At 35.0% G+C, this 21,370-nt stretch overlaps 1 protein-coding gene across 2 annotated transcripts in view; it reads left to right on the top strand.

Annotated features, from left to right (window-relative positions):
• CTNNA3 (catenin alpha 3) overlaps positions 1 to 21,370 on the top strand; it is a 384,435-nt gene that overhangs the window by 69,053 nt on the left and 294,012 nt on the right. For both annotated transcript variants that reach the window (XM_072339610.1, XM_072339609.1), the window contains exons 6-7: positions 5,530 to 5,793; positions 11,012 to 11,215. In XM_072339610.1, coding sequence (XP_072195711.1) covers positions 5,530 to 5,793; positions 11,012 to 11,215 — 468 coding nt within the window. The remainder of the gene's footprint in view (positions 1 to 5,529; positions 5,794 to 11,011; positions 11,216 to 21,370) is intronic.

Below are 21,370 nucleotides of genomic sequence, written 5' to 3'. Positions count from 1 at the left end.
GTTCTGTATTAAATCTATCATATACAAATGCTTTAACATTCAGTACAGAGCTCAAGGGCTTATGGCTTTTTCTTTCTTGCTCTGAGTTGCTATCCTATAAATGTTTGCAGGGTATGCAGAAAACAATGGTGCGAAAACCCAGCTGATATGCAAAAAGAAAAAGAAACTGTTATCTGTGATAGCACTCAAAACAAACTGATATTGCACTGTAAGCTGAATAGCCAAAACAGATTCTATCATTAACATTTCTGAAAATTGAAATGCTAATAATCTTTTTTTGATGGATCAACATTTCAGTTTCATTTTCTTGAGTGCTGTTTTTTGCACACATCAATTGTATGTATGTCCGCATAACAGGAACTTAGCATTCTCTGCAGTGTTTGAATTACACGCTTCTTAAAATAGAGTGGAAAAATCTGTCATTGAGTAATTTGATTCAGTTTGCTATAGTTTTGTGCTTTGTTGGCAAGGAAAAAAGAAATCCGCCTGTTTTGTATTGTTGACAGATATTTGTCATAAATATTTTAAAATTGTTAAACTGCAGCTGAAGTTTGTCAGGCAAGTAGTGGCAAGCACCTTGACTGTTTGCTGGGTCTATAATGTATGAGAAAGTCTCAATTGAAACAGTTATAGGAACTGCATACTTGCATATGCATGATGAATTCACATCTCTCATACTGGGGTATTAGATCCAGGAAAACTGAACTGTGCTCTGTTAAAACCAGAAAAACTTACGCCTTGGACCTTGAATGGTTGAGTTCAGGACCACTTTCCAACTAATGTGAAAGCTGGAGTCCATTTACATATGATAATATGTATAAAAATAAGGCTGAAACAAAACAGGAAAAATACGAAATATTCATCAGTTTGGTACCTGTTAAATTGTGTATCAGTGAAACTTCTAGACTTCTGCTATTGGTATTTTTGACTTTAGATGTTTCTAAGCAGTGTAGTAGTACTAAGGCAGAGAATAGAACATTGTCTATTTAATAAGCATCTCCAAACTCCTCCTAATTTAAATTTTCAAAAACAAAACAAAAATCAAAAAGGTACTAGAACAGCAACAAAAAATATTGCAGAAATTTGTAATTGTGGAAAATGTCACTATGGCACAATTTTCAGTGAGTTATCTTTCATTGAATACTTTGTTTGGAATGCTTTCAGAAAATTCATCAATTGTATCCTGTATGTTGTACTGCATGTGAATGATGATACAATTTCCCATACCTAAGAAATAACTAGAACACTCTATATATTTTAAAATGGAACGAATGTTTACAGACTTAACCTGGCTTTGCTGACACATGCCATTTTTCATGTCTCTTTAATTGTGCTTGAGCAGTTAGGTCCTGTCTTCATGTACGTTCTGGACTTCTGGTTCTTATGCAATCTCAGTTGATAAGCTTAGCAAATCAGTCAGTGCATGTATACCAGGTCTCTGAAATTCCCTAGATGTTTTTTCAGTCTTTTCTGAGATAATTAAAAACATACACAATCGTGATATTCCAGCTGCAAAGCATTTTGAAAAAGACTATTTAACAAAGCATTGTTTGCTCATTTAGTTCCCCTGATGAGCGCGTATTAAAATGATCTTGAAGTCTTAATTTCCTTCTGCTCTCAGTGTTAGGGCAATGTATGATTTTCAAGAATTGGAGGCCAAACTTATAAAAATCAGTGAGCTGAGTTTGTCCTGAATTGACTGAATGGATGGGCTTCTTGAGGTCAACGAAGTGAATTCTCTTTGTATCATATATATTTCCACTTTATATTCTTCATCTCTTTTTCTTTACTTCTTTCAGTTCTTTCTTTGCCCCTCTCTTGCTCCTGAAGATGGGGTAAGAGCTGCTGGAGGTTCAGATCTGGTGTTTGACCTGGGTCATTCTTGCTTATGAATGTTTCCTGCTCTAATACTAGATATGCTCATTTATGACAAATATGAGCACAACTGTAACTAGGAAAAAAACTTTGTGAGCTAATATATTAAGTGGTATCTTTGTGCAGAAAATTGAGATCTAGACTTAAATAAAAATCCTCTTACATTAATTCTAAGAGGGAAAAATTTCTTTGCAACCTTTCAAAGGCAACAACTTAATCTAGGAGACAGTTAAAAGAGTAGGTTGTTAGATGCATTCTGCAATAATAGATAGGGAAATGACCACAAGGTGTTGTTCTGTAATCTGTAAGAGGGCCAGAAGAAGCTGCAGAAGTATATGAGACAGTGGTGTGCAGCAGTTGCATTTTGATAGAAGAAAGTCATCTTAATAAACTATTCCTCCTTAGCTGAACAGCAAATTCTGGGAAAAAAAAAAAACAACGCCACTAAGAATACCTGTAAGCTAAACAAACCTCCTTGGTATGTTAATCAGACATGATCAAGTTTTGGTACTCTTTTTTGCAATGTTTTTGTGATATCATATACCAGTTTGTGTATGATTGATGGTAAACCGGTGTACAATACTGAGAGAAAGTTGCAAGGTATTACTTCTTGTGGGAACCTGTGTCCTGTAAATCAGGGTTTTTTGATGACAGAACAGTCTTTGTAAAGCATAGTATATTAAATTCTTAGTCCTTAAAACCATGACTTGAAGTCAGCTTAACTAGCAAAAGTGATTAAGTTATTGAGAACGCACAGATGTATGTTTCTTTTGATTCACTGAGGTTCAGAACTTATGGGTGTATCTTCTCAGTGGTTAACTTGCTCTTCTTGTGTTACTGATCTGAACTGATGCCCTATATCACCAGTGATTCTATACTATGATTCTAAAACTTGATACAATTGTGTGTGAAATAAAACCCACTGTGTTTTAAAATTCGTAATATGCAGAACATTTAAGGCATTCCCAGACAGCTGAAGAACAAGTTTGAAAACAAATGCTCATTTTTATTCATCTTAATATGTAATCTGGTGATGGCATTACTCTATATGGGTGCTCTGCTCATGTAGAGAGCCTTGCTGATAGGCAGCTTTCTTGAAAATCAATTCTCATTAAGGCATAGCAAGTTTTTACCAAGTGTTTGACTACCAAATCACAAATTGTCAATGTGCCATATTAGCAGTTGTAAAAACACAGGCTTAGAAACTCTGAAAGAAATGAATGTGTATCTGCTTATTTTGATGGATGCCAAAGGCCATCAGGATGCCTGGGATTAGTGCCACTTACCTTGTGAGGAGAGGATGAGAGATCTGGTCTTGTTTGGTCTGAACAAAAAATTTGAGGGGAACCTGACAGCAGTCCTCCAGTACCTACAAGAGGAGCCTGAATAATCCCATGTTACTATGAAAGTTAATCTTACATTGGTTTTCTAGAAGAGGCAGTGGTTATTCTACAGCTTCTAAAATGTTCCCTTCACAAAGGATCCTCTGTGTGTGTATATGTAAATAATACATGCCTACATGTATATGTTTATAGTTTTCGATTTGTGATCACTTTCTCATGTAAGGAAGTTATCTCTGTTATCGCTGCATTTTTTTATTAACCTAGTTAGGAGAGACTCTGGCCTTTACTCTTGGCAAACACAGGAGCTTCCCATTTCTGCTTTGGAGCTGTGGATGCCTTTTAGGTGAGACTCTCACTGTCTCTCCTGACCACTCAAGGCATTGTTCTCATAACAGATGTTTGTCCAGTTATTAATTAAATGGTAATAATTTTCTGGCTAATGTTCAAATCTGAGAGGAAAGCTTTCATATGTTAGCACTTAATTTTCTTATGAGCCTTTAAGGTCCATAATTACTTCACTTCCATTTGCATATATTCAGTGCCATTCTTGAACCACTTATTTAAGGATTTGTGTGAGGATTTGTGGATAATAATGGATTTGGGGTCAAGCTGACCACTAAAACTGCCTTAAAGAGCACACAGGCAATTAGAAACCAGTGTACATACTTTTGTATTGCAGTTTTGTGAACAGTAAAATGCATGATTTTGTTTTGTCTGAGTTCTTAGCATTTCTGCATTTTTCTTTGAGTGAACTGTGTTACAAGGAGGTAGTAACATATGCTAAGCTGTCTTGTGGAGCTTCTAGTGTTTGCCTGGGTATCTTTTGTCACTACATGTACTTTCTAATTGTTAGAAGATATGTGCTGCAATCTTTTAACTTTGTCTTAACATCATTGCTTAAATGTATATTTGAACCTTAAATGTCTACCATAAAGTTTTGTTTTTTTTGTTTGTTTGTTTTTCAGAAGATGAAAAGATGAGAAAGTGATTTAAGACAAGAGTCAATATAAGCTTGTTTTTATAATTCCTTTACTATTTTTAATGTAAGAATTTTTCTTAGTTTACTTCTGCTACCACCCTCAGTTTATTTCTTGTACCACAGTAGTCACATAGTTACTCCATCTCCTCACTTAAAACCCACATTTATTAGCACTTTTATTTAGTTTTTTATTTATCTTTTGTGTAATCTTGAACATTTTGTTGAAAGTTTCCCTGCTAACAGTGTAGCAAAGTCAAATGTGCTGTCTGGCAAAGGAGTAATTAAGGGAACAGTTAAGGAAGGGAAGTGACAAAATCCTTGAAAAGGAGCAAATGGAAGGAGTGAAGTTTGCAGCATTTCTTACTATGTTTTTATAGAATTAAGTACGTTGATAAGACTCACAAAATTCTAAGAGTGTCTACAGAACATTAATGTATTTTTGGGTGCTAGATGTGAGCATGACAACTTTACCTACTTCTTCCTTTGTTCTTTGTGTCTAGAACTTGTGGGGCTTTGTTTTTATGAAAATGGCCAGATTATGCGGCTGGCTTATCAATTTTGAATTTCTAAGGACTTCCTGGTTAGGAAGTATTTTTTGGATTGGGAAAAGTCCTTTGGAAGGACTTTTGAGTTCAATTATCTGCATAAGATGTAACACAGAAAGAAATACTTAAGTATAGAAGCCAGAGAGACTAAACTGTTGTGTATCTAATGTTGTGTAGCTAATATATCTCCTGGTCCGTAGCTCCTTTGTGTCACAGTAGACATGCTTTCCCTACCTTCCGTGCTTCCCAGTTCCCGGAAGTTCAGAATTCTCGTCTCTAGCTGCTGTCCTTAGTACAGAGTGCTTGGGACTTAGGCTGGCAGGACAGGGATGCAATCACAAGAAAAGTGTTTAGATGCAGCAATCAAAGACTCCTTTATTAACCCTATCTACATCTCTGTCCTTTTCTTTTTCTATTGCTTATTAAGATAGGCATGTTGGAGAGGAGAGAGAGCTGATTTTCAGCCCACTCTTCACAGGAAAAATCTTCTTAGGAAAGCAAAATGTGAATATTTCAGAATGTTTGTTATAAAATATGATTTTTAAAATGTGATTGTTTTACACAGATCTTGTTCATTCCTTGTGAGGTAAAGAAGGTTGCATCATGAGTACAATTGTAGATGTAGTCATTTTCCCAAATGCTTGATAAGTGTCTTGTGTCCTTAAACAGACTGCAGGTAGAAAAATGAACAACAAGAAAAACAATACCCACAAACAACAAAATTTATGCATTACTTGTCAGATTTGAAGTGCTTTTGGCAATAAATGTCATGTTTTTTTGCTGACAGGATTTGAAATCTAGTGATCAGCGAGATGAAATTGCTGCAGCACGTGCAACACTGAAAGAAAATTCCTCTCTTCTTCATTCAATATGTTCAGCTTGTTTGGAACATTCAGATGTTGCATCCCTTACAGCCAGCAAGGATTCAATTTGTAATGAAATACAAAATGCGCTCAATGTAATTTCTAATGCTTCCCAAGGAGTTGGGAATAAAAAGGGACAACCTGAAACTTACAGAGCTACTCTAGGAAGTGCACTTGATGAGCTTGAGGTAGGTACACCCTTAATCTTTTCATTCTGCAACGTATTTGGAAAAATGTTTTATTTCAGTTTGCATCTATAGCTGCTAAGTGAAAGACCAATGCTCTGCTTAGTGTTAGTCTCAATAGTATCACCCTAAATTATTTCATTGGAAAGAATCACTTTATTCAAAAATGTTTGCAATTAAGGCTTTGTTTCACTATATTGCTTCCTTCAAATAAAATTAAAGAATAAATTTCCTGCATGTAACTAATGGAGGAAACAGAAATGTCCTTGAACCCATAAGTTCAGTTTATAAGAAGCAATGACTCTCTAATGATTGCAGTCACTGCTGCATTGACTGTGTTTGAACTAGTGCAATGCAAGGTGATGCTATTTACTCTGAAACTTGTCAATGGAATCATTATGTAATTTATGAAACTGAAGATTAAGAAACTTAACTTGTCTTTATCTTTAAATTCACGTTAAATTAAGTGAGATGGGTAAACATACTTTAACAGATAAATGTATTTACTTTTGTATTTAACCAAATATCTGGAGAATGTCAGCTCCTTTTCTGCTCCTAATCCTTAACTTCTGTATGGAGTTTTCCCTTTTCCTCAAACTTTTCTGATTCTTCCATGTGTAATTTTCCATTATCTTGCTAAAACTGATGAAAGACCTCCTGAAGATGGGGTGATGGACTGCATTCCTCATCTGCTATAGCAGGTGTAAACCCAGATTAAAACAAAACAAAAAATGCGAGGCGGGAAAAAAAAAGAAAAAGGGATGTGAGTTACTAAACCTATTTGCAAATGTGGGCCTTTTTGGTTGAAAAAACTCAGTTTTGTCTGATGCCAGACTTGGAACTGCAATATTATTGATACATTTTCAAGAGAATTAATACTGTGACTGATGATAATAGATTTTGTTTAAAATATTCAATGAATGGTTAAAGAAAGTTTGAAATCCCTACATATTATAAATCTTGTTGTGTTAGTGTATTGATCAAAACAGACTTTTCAGTAATGCCCTAAGCTGAATTTGACAGGCTCTTTTTTTCATCCCCAAAGGAATGTTACACAGTGTTATGTCAGCCATTCTTGCTGTTTACACTAGGTTTTAAAGTTATGAGCTATTTTCTTACTAAATGAAAGACAATAACTTTTGTGTTAAGTGATGTGATATGATGATACCCTGAATAACAATGTAGTTTAAATTAGAACAACTGTTTAACCAAGAAAACAAAAAACAAAGCATAAAACGAAACCAGAAAAAAATTCAACAATATAAAACAAAATTTGGCAAAGTGCTTGCATCGTTTGACTGCAGATAAATTTATCTTAGTCATATGTGAGCAGTACCATCTTAATGAGATTTTTTTTTTTAATAAGAATTTTGATAGTTGTTCCATGGAAAATTTTTTCTGGATTGAATTTTTTATTGGAAACATAACAGCATAGAAGCATCAATTGTAAAATGCCATTATGTTAATGGAATTTAAAATTTATTTTTGCCTAGATACTAAACTGGAATTTAAGCTGTGTGTGTTAAATAAGCATAATTTATAGAGCATTTATACTTTTAAAAATGGTCTTATGAATTAAATGATTGAGCATTTCTTTAATGAATGATCTGCTGGCTAAAGACCTGAAATAACCCCTTTGCTCTGTCTTGTTGCTGCAAATACAGTGCCATGATATAAGCTGATGTAGTAAATAGTCTGTTGGGAACAAATCTTGTTAAATATTTATAGTGTAGAAAATATCACAGAGCTTACCCAACAGTCTAGTATATAGATGTTTTGCAATGTCATTCCTCCTTTGCCAGTGCTGGCAGTGACAGATTAAATATAGATTTTTGAATCAGGAAGCTAATAGTAATAGTGAGAACAGTTAACTTTTTAAATCAGTAGATTCTCAAGAATTCCTCTTACAGGCTCCATATGAATAAACATGTTATTCACAATTAAAACTATCACAACTTTAATTGTGAGTATGTGGATATAGGTTACCTATGCTTTTTGCTAGTACTGCATCTTCTAAATGTGAAGAGATTTCTCACAAATGACATGGGTCATCTATGCTTGACTCAGTGTGTTCATTTGACCTGTTGTTCTTTAGTGACTCTGGCCATGTAGCAGGACAGTTATAAATGAGATGTTAAAATACTGTAGATCAGTCCAAAATGTTAGAAAATTCAACCTGGTTTCTGAATTCTCGTGATTGTTCTTCCATGGATCAGAAGGCAAATGAGGGGTAAAGTAGCCAAGTAATAATTCTGGTTAGGTGCTCATTTATGTTTAAGATCTCAGGTAGTTATACACTGTTTAACCCTGTTAAAGCAAAAAAGTGTAACTACTTATTGCATATCTGTCATTCTCCAATTGTTTGGAAATCAAATTACCTTTTCCATTTAGGTTACTGATCAGAGTATTTTGATGAAATTGCTTTAAGAATTAAATCTGTGGGCAGAATTTTAAATCATATTTTCCTGGTTACTGTTGCCTAGCAGTCTTCTTTCTTAAATTTAATTCAGAGCTGAACTGTAGCAGCTTTTTGCTGGCACTATTTGTTTGTCTTTTTGTGCACTTTCTGCAAACTGTCTCCTTGGAGAACCTCTCTTCCAATTTTTGTTTGAGAATGAACAGTCATTTTTGTAACTGAGAGGCTAACTGACTGTAGTAATCAGGTGTGGCTTGGTCTTCTGTGATAAAGCTACTTCTTAAAGGTGAACTTTCTGCGGCTATACTTGAGTATTCTAGTTGTGCATTTCATGTTATGATCCATACTGTGTAGTACAGGGTTGAGAGTACTTGAGATACAGGAATCTAACAGTGAAGCAGCTCATCCAGTGAGTAGTGCCAAGAGGATTTAACTGTAGCAGAGGTGAGGTACCACAGAACAGTTTGGCATTTGTAATGTGAATGTGGGAGACACACGTGAATGTGTATTTCAAATCTCTAATATAAATAAACATGCCTTCCATGTCATAAATGGATGTACTCATCTCTGGAAGCTGGCTATCTCTGGAATACCTTCCATTATCATTTGCTCTGGTAGAGCAGTTTGAGATTATCTCTTCGATATGAGTTAATTTAGAGAATAGAAACAGCATCAAAAAAAAACCCAGTAAAAATTTAAAAATCAGTGTCTAGCTTTGTACAATTTTCACTAGTTGATAAAATGTAAGCTTTTTCCTTTTTAGTTCTGTTGCGTATTTGGTTATAGCTCAAGTAATGGGGAACTATGTAAATAATTGATTAAACTTGCCATGTAGGAAAACAAAGTTCACATTGCTGAGAATTATTTGAATTCTGATCCTGAAGTTATGCATTCCTTCTTAACGAGGTGGCAGATGGAAGAGTTTTGTTTTCCCCTACATTTAAGAGTCCGTAAAGGCACCTCTTACCATTCTCTTTCAGTTTCCTGTACTACATTTCCATAATTTTCTGCAGTGTGTAATGTTTGAGATATGAAATACCTTAGCTTGCCTCCAAATAAACAGGGTGAACTGCAGTTCCATTTCCTAGATGTTTTAAAATGTAACACAGTACTTGAAATCTGAAATAGAAAAATACTTAAAATTTTCTGACTTAAAAGTATTTCATATGTTTAATAGCACAGATAAATTCTGGTTTGCCTGACCTGAATTCCACTTCAGCATACATGGCATGGTTATTTTGTTTAATGTTTTTTCTGATTGCTTAGAATATGGATGAACTAGCTAAGCAGACATAGTTGGAATATAGACTTAGTGATCTGGACAGAAATGACAAATTCAGATGTTCAGTTTGATTAAAAATGAGTAGTTTGAATTTCTTTGAATGCTGAAGCTCCAGTGTACTTGCTTTTGTAAGGTATGAAAATGTCACCTCTTCCTTTCTTGTTCCTTAGAGTATTTATTTATCACAAAAACATAATTAGTTTTACCATTCCAAAACACTCTGTTGCTTTTGTTTATCACAGCTGGTGAAAAACAAGAGGGTGCTTAGGTGACTTCTGGAAACAGTCACTGAACAAAAGCTACTATTTGTGCTTTGTGGGTATTGAGCCTGTTAAATGTAGCAGCAGCAAATTTCTGCCCTGATATGTGTCTGTATTAGACTAAAAATCATCAGAATCAGACTGCTTTTGTAACATCTCAGTGATGAGATGGTACTTCTATTTTTGTTCGATATATGGATGACATTCTGATCTCTAGAAGTCTAAATATGGGAGATGCTGGACCCCCCCTACAGGCATACAAACAAAGCTGAGCTTCCATTCTGAGATACTTAAAACATGGAATATTACTGAGTTGTAAACATCTCATACCCAGTGTTATAGTTGTACATATAGATAAAAGCTTAGTATAAAATTCATTTCTTTTAAAAGTTTACAAGGCAAGTGCACAGCAGAACCACTATATGGGGGAATAAGGAAGTTAAGAAATGCAGACAGACACAGGAAACAGTTTCAACAAATACTTTTTGACAATAATATTGATAAAACTTACAGTGGAGAAACGGTGTTGTCTGAGAACTTGTAAAGATGGCATACAGCTGCCTTTAAGACATATCCTATGCATGGCTCTGAGGCTGGTTGGTGGGGCCTGTTTCTTGCCTGTAAAATGAGGTTTATAGCTTTTATTCTTGGAGTGGAATATTGAAAAGAATGATTGACCAAGTGCTAAGATACTTCAGAGATAAAAGCACATCTATATTTATAAAGAAAACAAATAGTGTTTCTGATTCTGGTGAAATGCCTTGTAGAAGAAATGACAAGTGCAAATGTAGAAGAGACTGAGGCAAAGGATGAAAAGTACTCAGCCTCATGCCAAGTTAAAGTAGAAAATAGAGACAACTTGGCAACAAGGTAGTTGTGGTCAGAAGATGTCAACATGGCAAGCAGGTAGGTGTGATCTTATTCTGTGAGGCACTTTGGTGTGAAACAGCTCTAGCTGGAAGCTCAGGTGCCAGTTTAGCACCAAATCCAGGCAAGCAGAGTTTGATAACATGGATAACTTGGACTAGAACTAGTGAGATTTGGTTGACAGATCTTTGGCTTTGTCTACAAATGATCCGTGCCTGTAGCGCAAGGATACTGGGATCTGTCATAGTCATAAGTATTTTTGATATATCAAGATGACAGAGCTAGTTGGAAGTGGAGGAAATCTAATGTCGCTGTAGTTCATGCAGATGGAAAACAAAGCAGCAACTTCATTAGTATGGCTATTCTTACCTTTACTTTTTTAAAAATATTTTCCAGCATTTGATTATCCAGGATCCTCATGTAGTGAGTGAAGAGAAAATAAGGCCATCACTAGAGAAACGTTTGGAAGCTATTATCAGTGGGGCAGCTTTGCTAGCTGATTCTTCCTGCACACGTGATTTCCATCGAGAACGCATCATTGCTGAGTGTAATGCGATCCGTCAAGCTCTCCAAGACCTGCTTTCTGAATACATAAACAATGTAGGTAACCAAATTTTTCTCCTTTTTAAAAAATGTTTCTAGTGAATATATATTAAGTAGAAGTATTTTGGTATGATTATCTTGTAATTGCTCATAGTTTAACCTGCATTTCACATCATGATCTTCACAAGGCTAAAAGGAAAACTTGTCTATAGAAATTTAACCCAAAGGTGAGTACAGACCTTCAGAATGAGTAAAAATTGATTTGTTCAAAGGCACTGAATTACAAGGGCAGAAATGACTTAATTGCTAAATTAGAAAGCTAGGATTTTCAGTGAATCCAGAAATCTGGTAGTCTGGAATTCTCATAGGCCGGTTCATCTGTGAGTTTTAGAAAATTAATATAGTTTTTTAAAGTAACTATTTGATTTTAAAAATGAACATAGCACTTGTTACATGATGAAACAGTGGAGGCTCAAATATTATGAAGGGTACACATTGTTAATATTATGCCCTTCTGCTGGAAATGTTTTTTGTTGGTATACAGTTCTTATCAAAAGAGTACTTGAAGATGCATCCACCACACTGGGAAGATAATTTTATGATACAGATGTTTGTTTGTTTTTCTGGATGCCAAATTTCCTTTCTCTTCTGTAAGTCATACTAGTTAAACCAGACCATAACAGTTCTATTATTTTCTTTGTCATATCCTATTGTGATTATGATAACAAAACATAGGGACTAAAATGATTTATGCATATTGGATGTATTTTCATTTTGCAGGTATTGTCCTTGTTAATCTTTTTTTCCCTGAAATTAAAATACAGAAGTGAGATGAAGAATTACATTTCTTTAATTACCTGTGAATTCAGGTTCCTCTTTAATTCCTTACATGATATAAAGATGTATTTATTAATTTTTACACAGGATCTAACTGCAGTTTCAATTGATTACAACATATTTCTTGTATCTTTGGTGGTCCTATAGATTTGGGTTAGTCATGTGAGATTTCTTTTGCTCTGGTTATCTCAGTTTATTGGTATCTGATACCTTCTTGTAGCTGATGTCTGTTGCAGCATCTGTTCTAGGATAGATACATTTGCTGATAAATGGCAGAAAGTTCAGTAAGGAAAAGCAACAACCCAAAGTAGATAGGAAGTGTGGAAGAATACTAATATAATGTATAACAATCCATGTCAGTCCAAAAAAGATCACTGAGGGTTTGTTGCATGAACTCTTTGGTAGAATTATATTTGGAAGAAGTCAAAATACATGGTTGTAAGTCACACGGTCTGAAATTTTTACTCTTAGAACCAAACTGTGATTATCTTTTTTTTAATCTTAGAAATAATCATATTTCTAGAGTTACACAATACAGGCTAAGGTAAATGAAGAATATACTGTTTAATTCAAAAAGCAAACTTAAAGTCAGGTAGCAGCTGTTTAAATATGGCAAAAAGGGAAAGTATCATAATTCGCTGAAGAATATGCTGTCTGAATAAGGTTGAAAGTGTAAGGAGGAAAGTAGAAAAGAAGAAATACAGAAAAATTTAAGGAATGTGTTGTTACACTGATTAAATGGCAGGAATGAGTTAAAATATTTTTAGTTTCAGCATTTTTGTTCGGCTTATGCAATTAATGCTGAACTCAGTGGATCTACTATCACTAATGTTTTTTTATGGCTATTACTGAGACAGGATTAAAGAAATTTTTCAGTGAGGAGATTTTCTAACTCAGAAGAAATGATAGTATATTCAGTGGAGTATGCTAGTTTATTACCACTTTCTATATAATTTTGTATAATAATTTCAATATGTTAGAAATGTGAATTGAATGAACTGTAGATGTGTTATACATCATTCCTTAACACAGTACAAGTTAAGGAATAGGTGGTTAACCCTTTCCCTGTCCTTGGAAGTACTGCCATACTCTGTAAGTCCCAGTGTCTACATAATACATTTTTGTGTGAGTCCAAGTGTATGGTAATCATGGTGTATTTGTGTCCTGAGGTACAGAGGCTCTTCACCACAGCTTGAACATGAGTCATTCTTTTCCTTGCCATGTAACCAAGGGTATGCTTTGTTTAATAGGCCTGTTATCGCAAGGCTACCTAGCCCCCCTGAGCAGGAATACAGAGATAAGAGGAGAGAATAAATTCCCCACAATTCAGGAGGAGCAGTTAGAGACCTGCTACTCTACCTGAATAGTCACAGGGTCTGGGTGGTATCTTCCCAAAGGTACTGAAGGTGGTGGCTAATCTGCTTTCCATCATTTATCAGCAGTCCTAGTCAACTGGAGAGGTCCCAGATGACTGGAGACTTGCTAATGTGATGCCTGTCTACAGTGAAGATTAGGTGGATCTTGGGAGCTACAGGCCTTTCACCCTGATCTCAGTATTGGGGAAGGTTATGGAGCAGATTGTCTTGATTGGGATCATGCAGTATATGAGGGACAACCAGGGGATCAGACTCAGCCAGAATGGGTTCATGAAAGGCAGCTCCTGCCAACCAACCTCATCTCCTTCTATGACCAGGTGATCAACCCACTGGTTGAGAGAAAGGCTGTGGGTGTAATCTACCTAGAATTTAGCAAAGCTTTTTTCTCTGTAGGTCTGACTATACTAAACATATGTACAGGAACTTATGATTTGATTCTATTTGAAATACTATAAGGAATGTAGCCTTTGTGCCTAAATTCTTTACTTATCAGTATTCGAAGTCTCTAATAAGGCAGAAGAACATAAAATCAAGAGCCTCTTGGGGTCAGTGATTAGAATTTAGGGCTTTTACTGCAGGCTGGAAGAAACATCTTTTAAACAGACACTGCCTTTTATGAAAGTGGCTGCTTATCACAGGGGCTGTATCACAGTGAGGTGATGTGATGGATATATATAAGGAAAATAGTAGAGGCTTTCTTGGTCTCCAAGGAGCTTAAGGTTTTTCTACCCACAAAATGATTCAGTAGTGTTGATTCTATTTTAAAAGACAATATTTTGGGGGGTGTTTCTGGATTATTTGTGTGTTGTTGCTATCATCTCTGAATTTTGCTTAGAGATCTATATCAGTGAAGTATACATTTGCACTTCAGGACATCAAATAGCAGAAATTACTAATGTGAATTTGGATAGCTTATCTGTGGTAGAATGATACTATGGTGAGTAGATAATAATGTATTTATAGGAACAATCATTTTGTTCTAGTAATAAGCATTTGTATTCTCCTATGGACAAGCTATTGTCATGTCTCTGTTCATCCTTCAGAACTGAAAATTATGGAATGTATTGGAGTTCAGCAATTTTCACACCATGTTTCTTGAATTTTCCGTTTGCTTTTATTCCCAGTCACAATAGGGATATGCACTCACCTGGGTGATGAAAAAGAATAATAGGGTTGCAAGGTGTGCATGTGGGTTAAAGTGGGCTGTAGTGAGCATCAATTGGGATGACAGGCACTTCTTTCTCTGCTTTCATTAGTAGGCATGGTATGTCTGAGTAATTATTCTGCACCGCCTGTGGATCTGAATAAAGATCACTAGCTAGATTATTCAGGCAAGGCAGAGAAAAGGTTGAAGGAAGGTTGGATATACTATGATAGCTGACTTCCTCGGTTAACATTTTTTGGAATGTTGTTTCCTGATATTAGTTTTATTAGTTTCTCTGGATTTTTCAGGGTGTTGGTTGAATGTATAGCTGTATTTTGTTATTCACTCTTAGCTAGTATACTTTATAACTTTCCTCAGATATTGCAATTTCTTATTTGTTGTGTATTTCAAAGTCACTTGTTTCTTAACTAGGTTTTTATTTTAAAATTACCTGAGATTGGGGCAAATAAGGTCAGCAAAATTACTTGCAATTTTGTTGCCATTTTAAAAAGTTTGTAATCCTGAAAAATGTATCAAACTGAAGTATTTACATCAGAAAATGTTTCTGAAAACAAAATTTTGTTCTTTTTAAAGAAACTAGCCAACTTGATACAGGTTGAAAAATACATCAGTACCACAGAATCATTTCTTCTGTTAAAAAAATATTTCACAGAAGAGTCTCACTCACAAGTAACAGACACATAGTGTGCAAACCATCACAGCTCTGTAAATTTGTTGGCAGTTTTGGAGGTTCCCGTGCTTCTTGTGCCATGGGTGGTTGTGCTTGCTGCTACTTACTGTACTGCTGCTGTATTGTATGTACTGAGTTTGGCAAGGACCGTAGTCAAACCATCCCTACTCCCACCATGGGTGGTTTCAGTCTCTTACTGAGACAGTGGAGAAAATGGGGGAAGTCCAATAATCAATTTTACCTTCCTAATACAGCTGTGAAACTTCATTTCTGTGGGTTCCCTGAAAGTTGTCTGAAACTTTCTGCTTCACCACAGGTTTGTGTCCACAATTTCTCATTACAAGACGTGTTTGGATTTGAGGCATGCTTGGATCTAAGCATGTGGATTGTATGCAAGAATGGCACCAGGCAAGGAAGAATGTTTGATTACAGGTGTTACCTAAGACAGGGAATGAATTATAATCTGCTGAGCTTCATGCTCTCTCTCTTGCTTAAAGAAAACCAACAATCAACAAAAGAGTGTGTTGGACAGGGTCATGGCTTGACATGGATGAGGAAGGACTGGCTGAAAGAAAGAAATTCTGGGTAGTTTTAACTTGTGCAATTGTGTCTGTATAGATTTCAAACTGCAACTGCTGTTCACTTTCAGAAACCTGAACACTGGAAACATAAAAACAGAAAAGGGGTGGGAAACTCATAGTTCTGTGCCGTAATCCTGGTCTTTGGTCATGAATTTGAGTGCTATGGAGTTTCAGTGCCTTGCTTTATTCATGTATTGAGTGGTCTTTACTGGCAGGTTAAGGATTTTTCTTTTACTTCTCCTGAATTTATAAACAGCGTGTCCAAACAGTGCTTTTGTTCAGATATTTTCCTGTAGAAATAATGGATTCAAACTTTTTTTTTTTTTTTTTTTTTTTTTTTTTAATCCTCTTTGTGTTCTTTTCTGAAACTGTTCTTATAGAAAAGATTGGAAGTCAGGTGTAACAAAATATAAACCATAAAAATATCAGTGTATGATGTGTGGGTGGAAAGTGTCGCTCAGACGGTTTTTAATGACTTTTTCAAATATGATGTCTTCAGGAAAAAAATAATAATTCCAGTAAAATTAGTATATCCATATGGCATGTTATGCTGGTATTTACAGAGGAAAACATGTAATTCTCATAATTCTCTTGCTGATATTGGCTAGGTACTTAATTAATTTGACCTTAAATACTTCTATAGTCAGGTTTTTATACATTATATGTATAATTTAAAATTATTATTCTACTGTTGTTTTGTCAAAGGGAAAATGGATATTAAATTTTCAGGAAAAAGGTTTTAGTATGTTTGCAAGAGAAAAGTAATCTAACAAATTCCCTGGATAAATTTACAGTTCAAAAATGAGGTGCAGTTAAATATACCTGACTGTATGTGATCTTGTAGAATTTCTGGTAAACTCAGATCACACATGAACTGGAGATATACAATTAAAGGTTTTCCATTTTTAAGTTTTGTTTTTCATTTAATGATTCTGAACCAAGCTATTTCTAGGACTGATCTGATCTTAATTTAATGGCTTGCACCTAAGTAATGTAGGGTGATGAGCAACTCATCCTGCAGAGGATGATTCTGTACAATAGTCTGTAATTTCAATTTGGAATACCTAACAGCAGAGGAAATATATCAGATTGAAAACTGTTTTGTAATTTTAAGAAACTTTCCAGTGAAGTACAATTTTCTCTTCCCAAGATGAAATAAATCCTTGAGTGTGGTAATAAATAAGCATTGGAAGATATATATGTATATCTATGTATATATCTTGCAGTTTGTGCAAAATACTGTCATTATGTGAAGTTTTTCTTAACCACTTTTCTGTTTTCTTGAAAATCTTGAACTGAACATTTTGAACTGTTAGTATGCAATTTCTAAGGATGCTGCTGAAGTCTGGTATTTCAGAATGCATTTCTATAGCCTTTATATGGAGTAGCTGATTTTTCTTCAAATATATTTCTAAATTGTGTTTGCTTTCAGATTTGAAGATAATTACTACTTTATATAAAAAATCATATTAAAAAAAATTTACCAATCCATTACAGGAGGTTACGAGTTTCTGATATCATAAATTAATAACAAATCCAAATTTGTATCAGACAGGATCTTTTTCCTAAGCAAACCTTAACTTCTTTTAAAGTTTCAAATGTGTCTAAAATTACTCTGTTGCTAAAAGCAAATACTTCTTTGGTACTTTTTTCAGATATAAGATGTTTACATACTAGCTACAAGATGTGTTGTAATTCTTCACTTATACCAACAAACATAACTTCTCTCTGATTGAAGTGGAACTATCTGCATAATTTATATCTGACTTGTCAAGTAATTTATTGCCTAACTTCTATCTTTTTCATGAGGAAATAAAAATGGAATTTCATATGAAGTAAGTTATAATGACTTTTGATGAAATTAGCACAGTACTGTAAAACGTTGCAGAAGAATCTGATTCTTTACTGTTCAGCTGGAACTTAAAACAGCAATTTGAAAACTTCAGCCTGTTAGGGACTGGACACCAGAGAATGTAAATTAAAATTTCACAATTCTGGTGGTTTTGTTTGTTTGTTTTGTTGTTGTTGTTTGTTTGGTTTTTTGTTTTTCTGAAAAGACAATTAAGGTGTGGCTTTTAAAGTCTCTCTCCATGATCATTAACAACATTTATTGGCACTTCCCTTTTGTTTTACCTTTCATTTCAGTGTATTATTTTTCTGTAGTTCCTTATCTGATGTGCTACTCTTCACTAATTAACTAAAAATTAAAAGGAAGTATGCATTCTCGTGTCATTGTAATTGTGACCAGTATATTATCAGAAGGCTGACGAAGTAAGTTGAAGGGCAGATTCTTACCATATTAATTTAAAAAGCAGCAACAGGAAAAAAAAAAAAAAGCCCTTTCAAGATCAGCTGAACAGAAGAGCTGCCTCTTGTGGTTATTTGTAAGCTTGTGGTGCTAACTGGCACGGTTTGTTTTTGTTGTAGAGTGTGTGGAGAAAATGCACGTCTCAAATCATACAGCTGCAAAGATTAGTAACATACATTAAGTAAAGTTAATTCTAATTACTTTTCTTACTGGAAAATCCTTGCGATCTTAGGCTACCCTGATTTTTTTATTATTTTTTTTTAATATTGTTTCATTACCAGTAGCAAGAATTAAAGAAAATTTATACAAAGATGGAACAAAAGGATAAGCCAGCTAACTAGAGGCTGTATTCAGCAGTAATCTAGGATTATCTTTTCTATTCAATGTTTCTAATTTTTTCTAAACCTTAACATTCAATATGAAGAGTTATCAGTCTGTGAAAGGAAAAAAACATTGAAGGAATCCCCCGTTCCCTTCTTTCAGAATATATTCAGTTCTTTTGTGGAGAATTGAAGATTAACAGTCATTTTGAATGCCACATGAACAGGAAAAAATAAGAACTTCAAGCAACAACTTAATGCTTTGCTGAGCGGTACATTGGCATAGAACAGCAAAAAGTTTATCTTGCCAGAGAAATCCCATCTCTGTTAACCCTCAGAACCTCAAACTGTTCCTTTTCAGGATGGAGGGCAACTCTGTGTGAGTCTGCAAGTTGCACCTGGTGCAGAATTTTAAGGGTATATGAAAGAACTGTGGGAAGTGTTTTCACAGATTTAACTTGACACATTGCTTGTATAGCTCTTCTCCTCCACAGTGGGCCTACAATTACCTCCTTCTGACATTAGTGTTTAGTGTAATTTTCTGTTTGAGGGGGCTGTCGGGCCCTTACAGAAGTGTTTGAAGAAATCTGATACATTTTGCTTGTGTAAGGCATCACTGTGGTCCTGTTGGGGCTGGGTGTGACACCCTTGGCCAAATGATGAAGTAAAGAATGAGGTTAAGAACAGTGGGGGGATAAGATTCCCTTCAAGGTACCTAGTAAAAGAAAGAGAAAGGTTAATTGTGTTGTAAGCGCATCATCTGTGTCTTGGTGGGGAGGATGTTCTGTTCTTAACCCTGATGAAGTCAGGGCTGAAATGGTTGATGCAGTTCATGCTTCTGTGTATCTGTAAACACTGACAAAAAAGTTTGATTTTACCTTTTCTGGAGAAAAAAAATTGGCAAAAATCTGATATTCAAGTTACTTTTGTAACATTTATTTTGAGTCTCCAAATAGCTACCACAGTTTAATCAAAATGGAGTGGCTGAAGAAGTAACCAGAAGGAGGGCTGATATTACAAATTTTTGTTTTGACTTGCTAATTCAGGGTAGAAACTTTAATTCTCATTTATTATTTTAGTGTTGTTTGTTTATATCTATGACACAGCTATATGCCAGTCCATAAATCTGGGGCCATGTGTTGCTTGCAAACAACTGGACTGTGATCCTGTCCTTTGAATTTTCTGAGACGGGTGGTGAAGTTGCATCTTCAGTGACTATAGAGGAAACAAATGAGAGTCTGAAAGCAGTATAATGGGATTGCTGAGAGGTAGCTCTGTACTCAGGACAACCTTATACCGCAGTGGGCCTGTGGGAGTTTTAGACCATTGTCATCTCCTGTTTGTGAAAGTTGTGTCTTCTCCTCTATTTTTCCCAGTCTTCATTGTGCATTTTCTCACCATAAATTGATTTTTCTTAGATTAATGTGCAGTTGCAATGGTGGTTGTTTTTCATATGCAGTGGTCAAATCTGGACTGAAATTAGAAGGCAGAAATTTGGGGCTTTCAGATGGTATTCAGGTTACCTGCAGACTAGACTGTTCCTTCTGTGATTCTGCCAGTTCTGTTTCACTCAGTAGCTGAGGTAGGATGGATATACAAAAGAAGGCTATTGATAGTATTTGTATACATGGTAAGAGTTTCCTCATAAGGTGTTGGCATGAAAATAGTATGGCTGACAGTGATTCATCTGATCATGTTAGTGGGAATCTTTTTTACCCTACCAAATTTATAACTATGTTATAAAGATTTATCTAAATTTAGTATTTCAGAATCCACTTAACAATTTTATATCCCATAATCCGTTTATGAACTTGAACTTAAATACAAGAAAAAACTGATTGAAATTCTTCTGTACAAGATTAAACCAAAATATTACATTTCCGTAGGTTTTCTCGTATTAACTTTTTCCTCTGAAGAAAGCTATTATACACTGTAAAACAAGAACAACAAAAAACCAAACAGCAGTACCTTGCTAGGAGTACCTTACTAGAAATACCTTCTAGTATTTCCTCTATGACAGAAATTTGCAACAACTTAACAATATTAGTATCAAATGCAACAAATGATATTTAATGTTAAATGTCACCATTATACTCAATGTTTGATATGCGTTGTTTTAATAATAATCAATTATAGAAGTGTCAGTGTTACTTTTCCTAGTGTCTTTATTGAAAAGGTAATAATACTAATTTGCTTTCTTTTGACTCCAAAGAAGACTGTTATAACTGACAGTTAGTCAGCCAAATGAAAATCTGCTAACAGGCAGAGAAACAGCCAGCTTGACAAACCACGTGTTATGAAACATTTATGCTCTCACTGTGTTCTGTATGCACTTAATATGTAGCTCATTCTGAAAGTAATGCCTCTCATTTTCTTCCATGGAAAGCAAAAGAAAGAAAGAGCACAAGAATGCTATTTGATAGAACAAATCCTCAGCTACATAATACTATTTTATAGATAGTCATCACCATTAACTGATTTGCATGAATGCGTTAATCGAGACAGTCATCATTTTGTATTGTGACAGCTGTGCATGGCTATGCTGAATGTGGCTTGTCTTTCATGTCTCTTTTTCTACTGCTAAGGCACACAGTCCACTGCCTCACTGTGTTCACATTCACTGGTTGGTCTGAAAGCATTCAGCAAGCATCAGTGAATGTCAGTAGGTGCCACTTTTTCACTTTTTTATTGACCTACCTGTTCATCTTTTCACATGAAAGATCGCCGTATAGCCAATGGCTGATATTTAATAGAGAACACAGAATGTGTATTTTTATTGAGGGGAAATCTTGTAAATATAAGACGTAAGAGAGCAGTTCTTCCAGAAGTTCTACTGGAGTGTTAGACACAAACTAACGAATTTATTCTAGAATAAATTGTAGTTCATTCATCTGCTCTACTTGGAGCTCCTTTTTCTTTCTCATTCCAAATTGTTTTTGGTAGATATGAAGGAAG

Source organism: Excalfactoria chinensis, chromosome 6, assembly GCF_039878825.1.
Source record: "Excalfactoria chinensis isolate bCotChi1 chromosome 6, bCotChi1.hap2, whole genome shotgun sequence".
In the NCBI taxonomy this organism is placed as follows: Eukaryota; Metazoa; Chordata; class Aves; order Galliformes; family Phasianidae; genus Excalfactoria; species Excalfactoria chinensis.
Note: the sequence above shows the minus strand (reverse complement) of the source record. Positions and strands in the feature narration are given on the sequence as shown.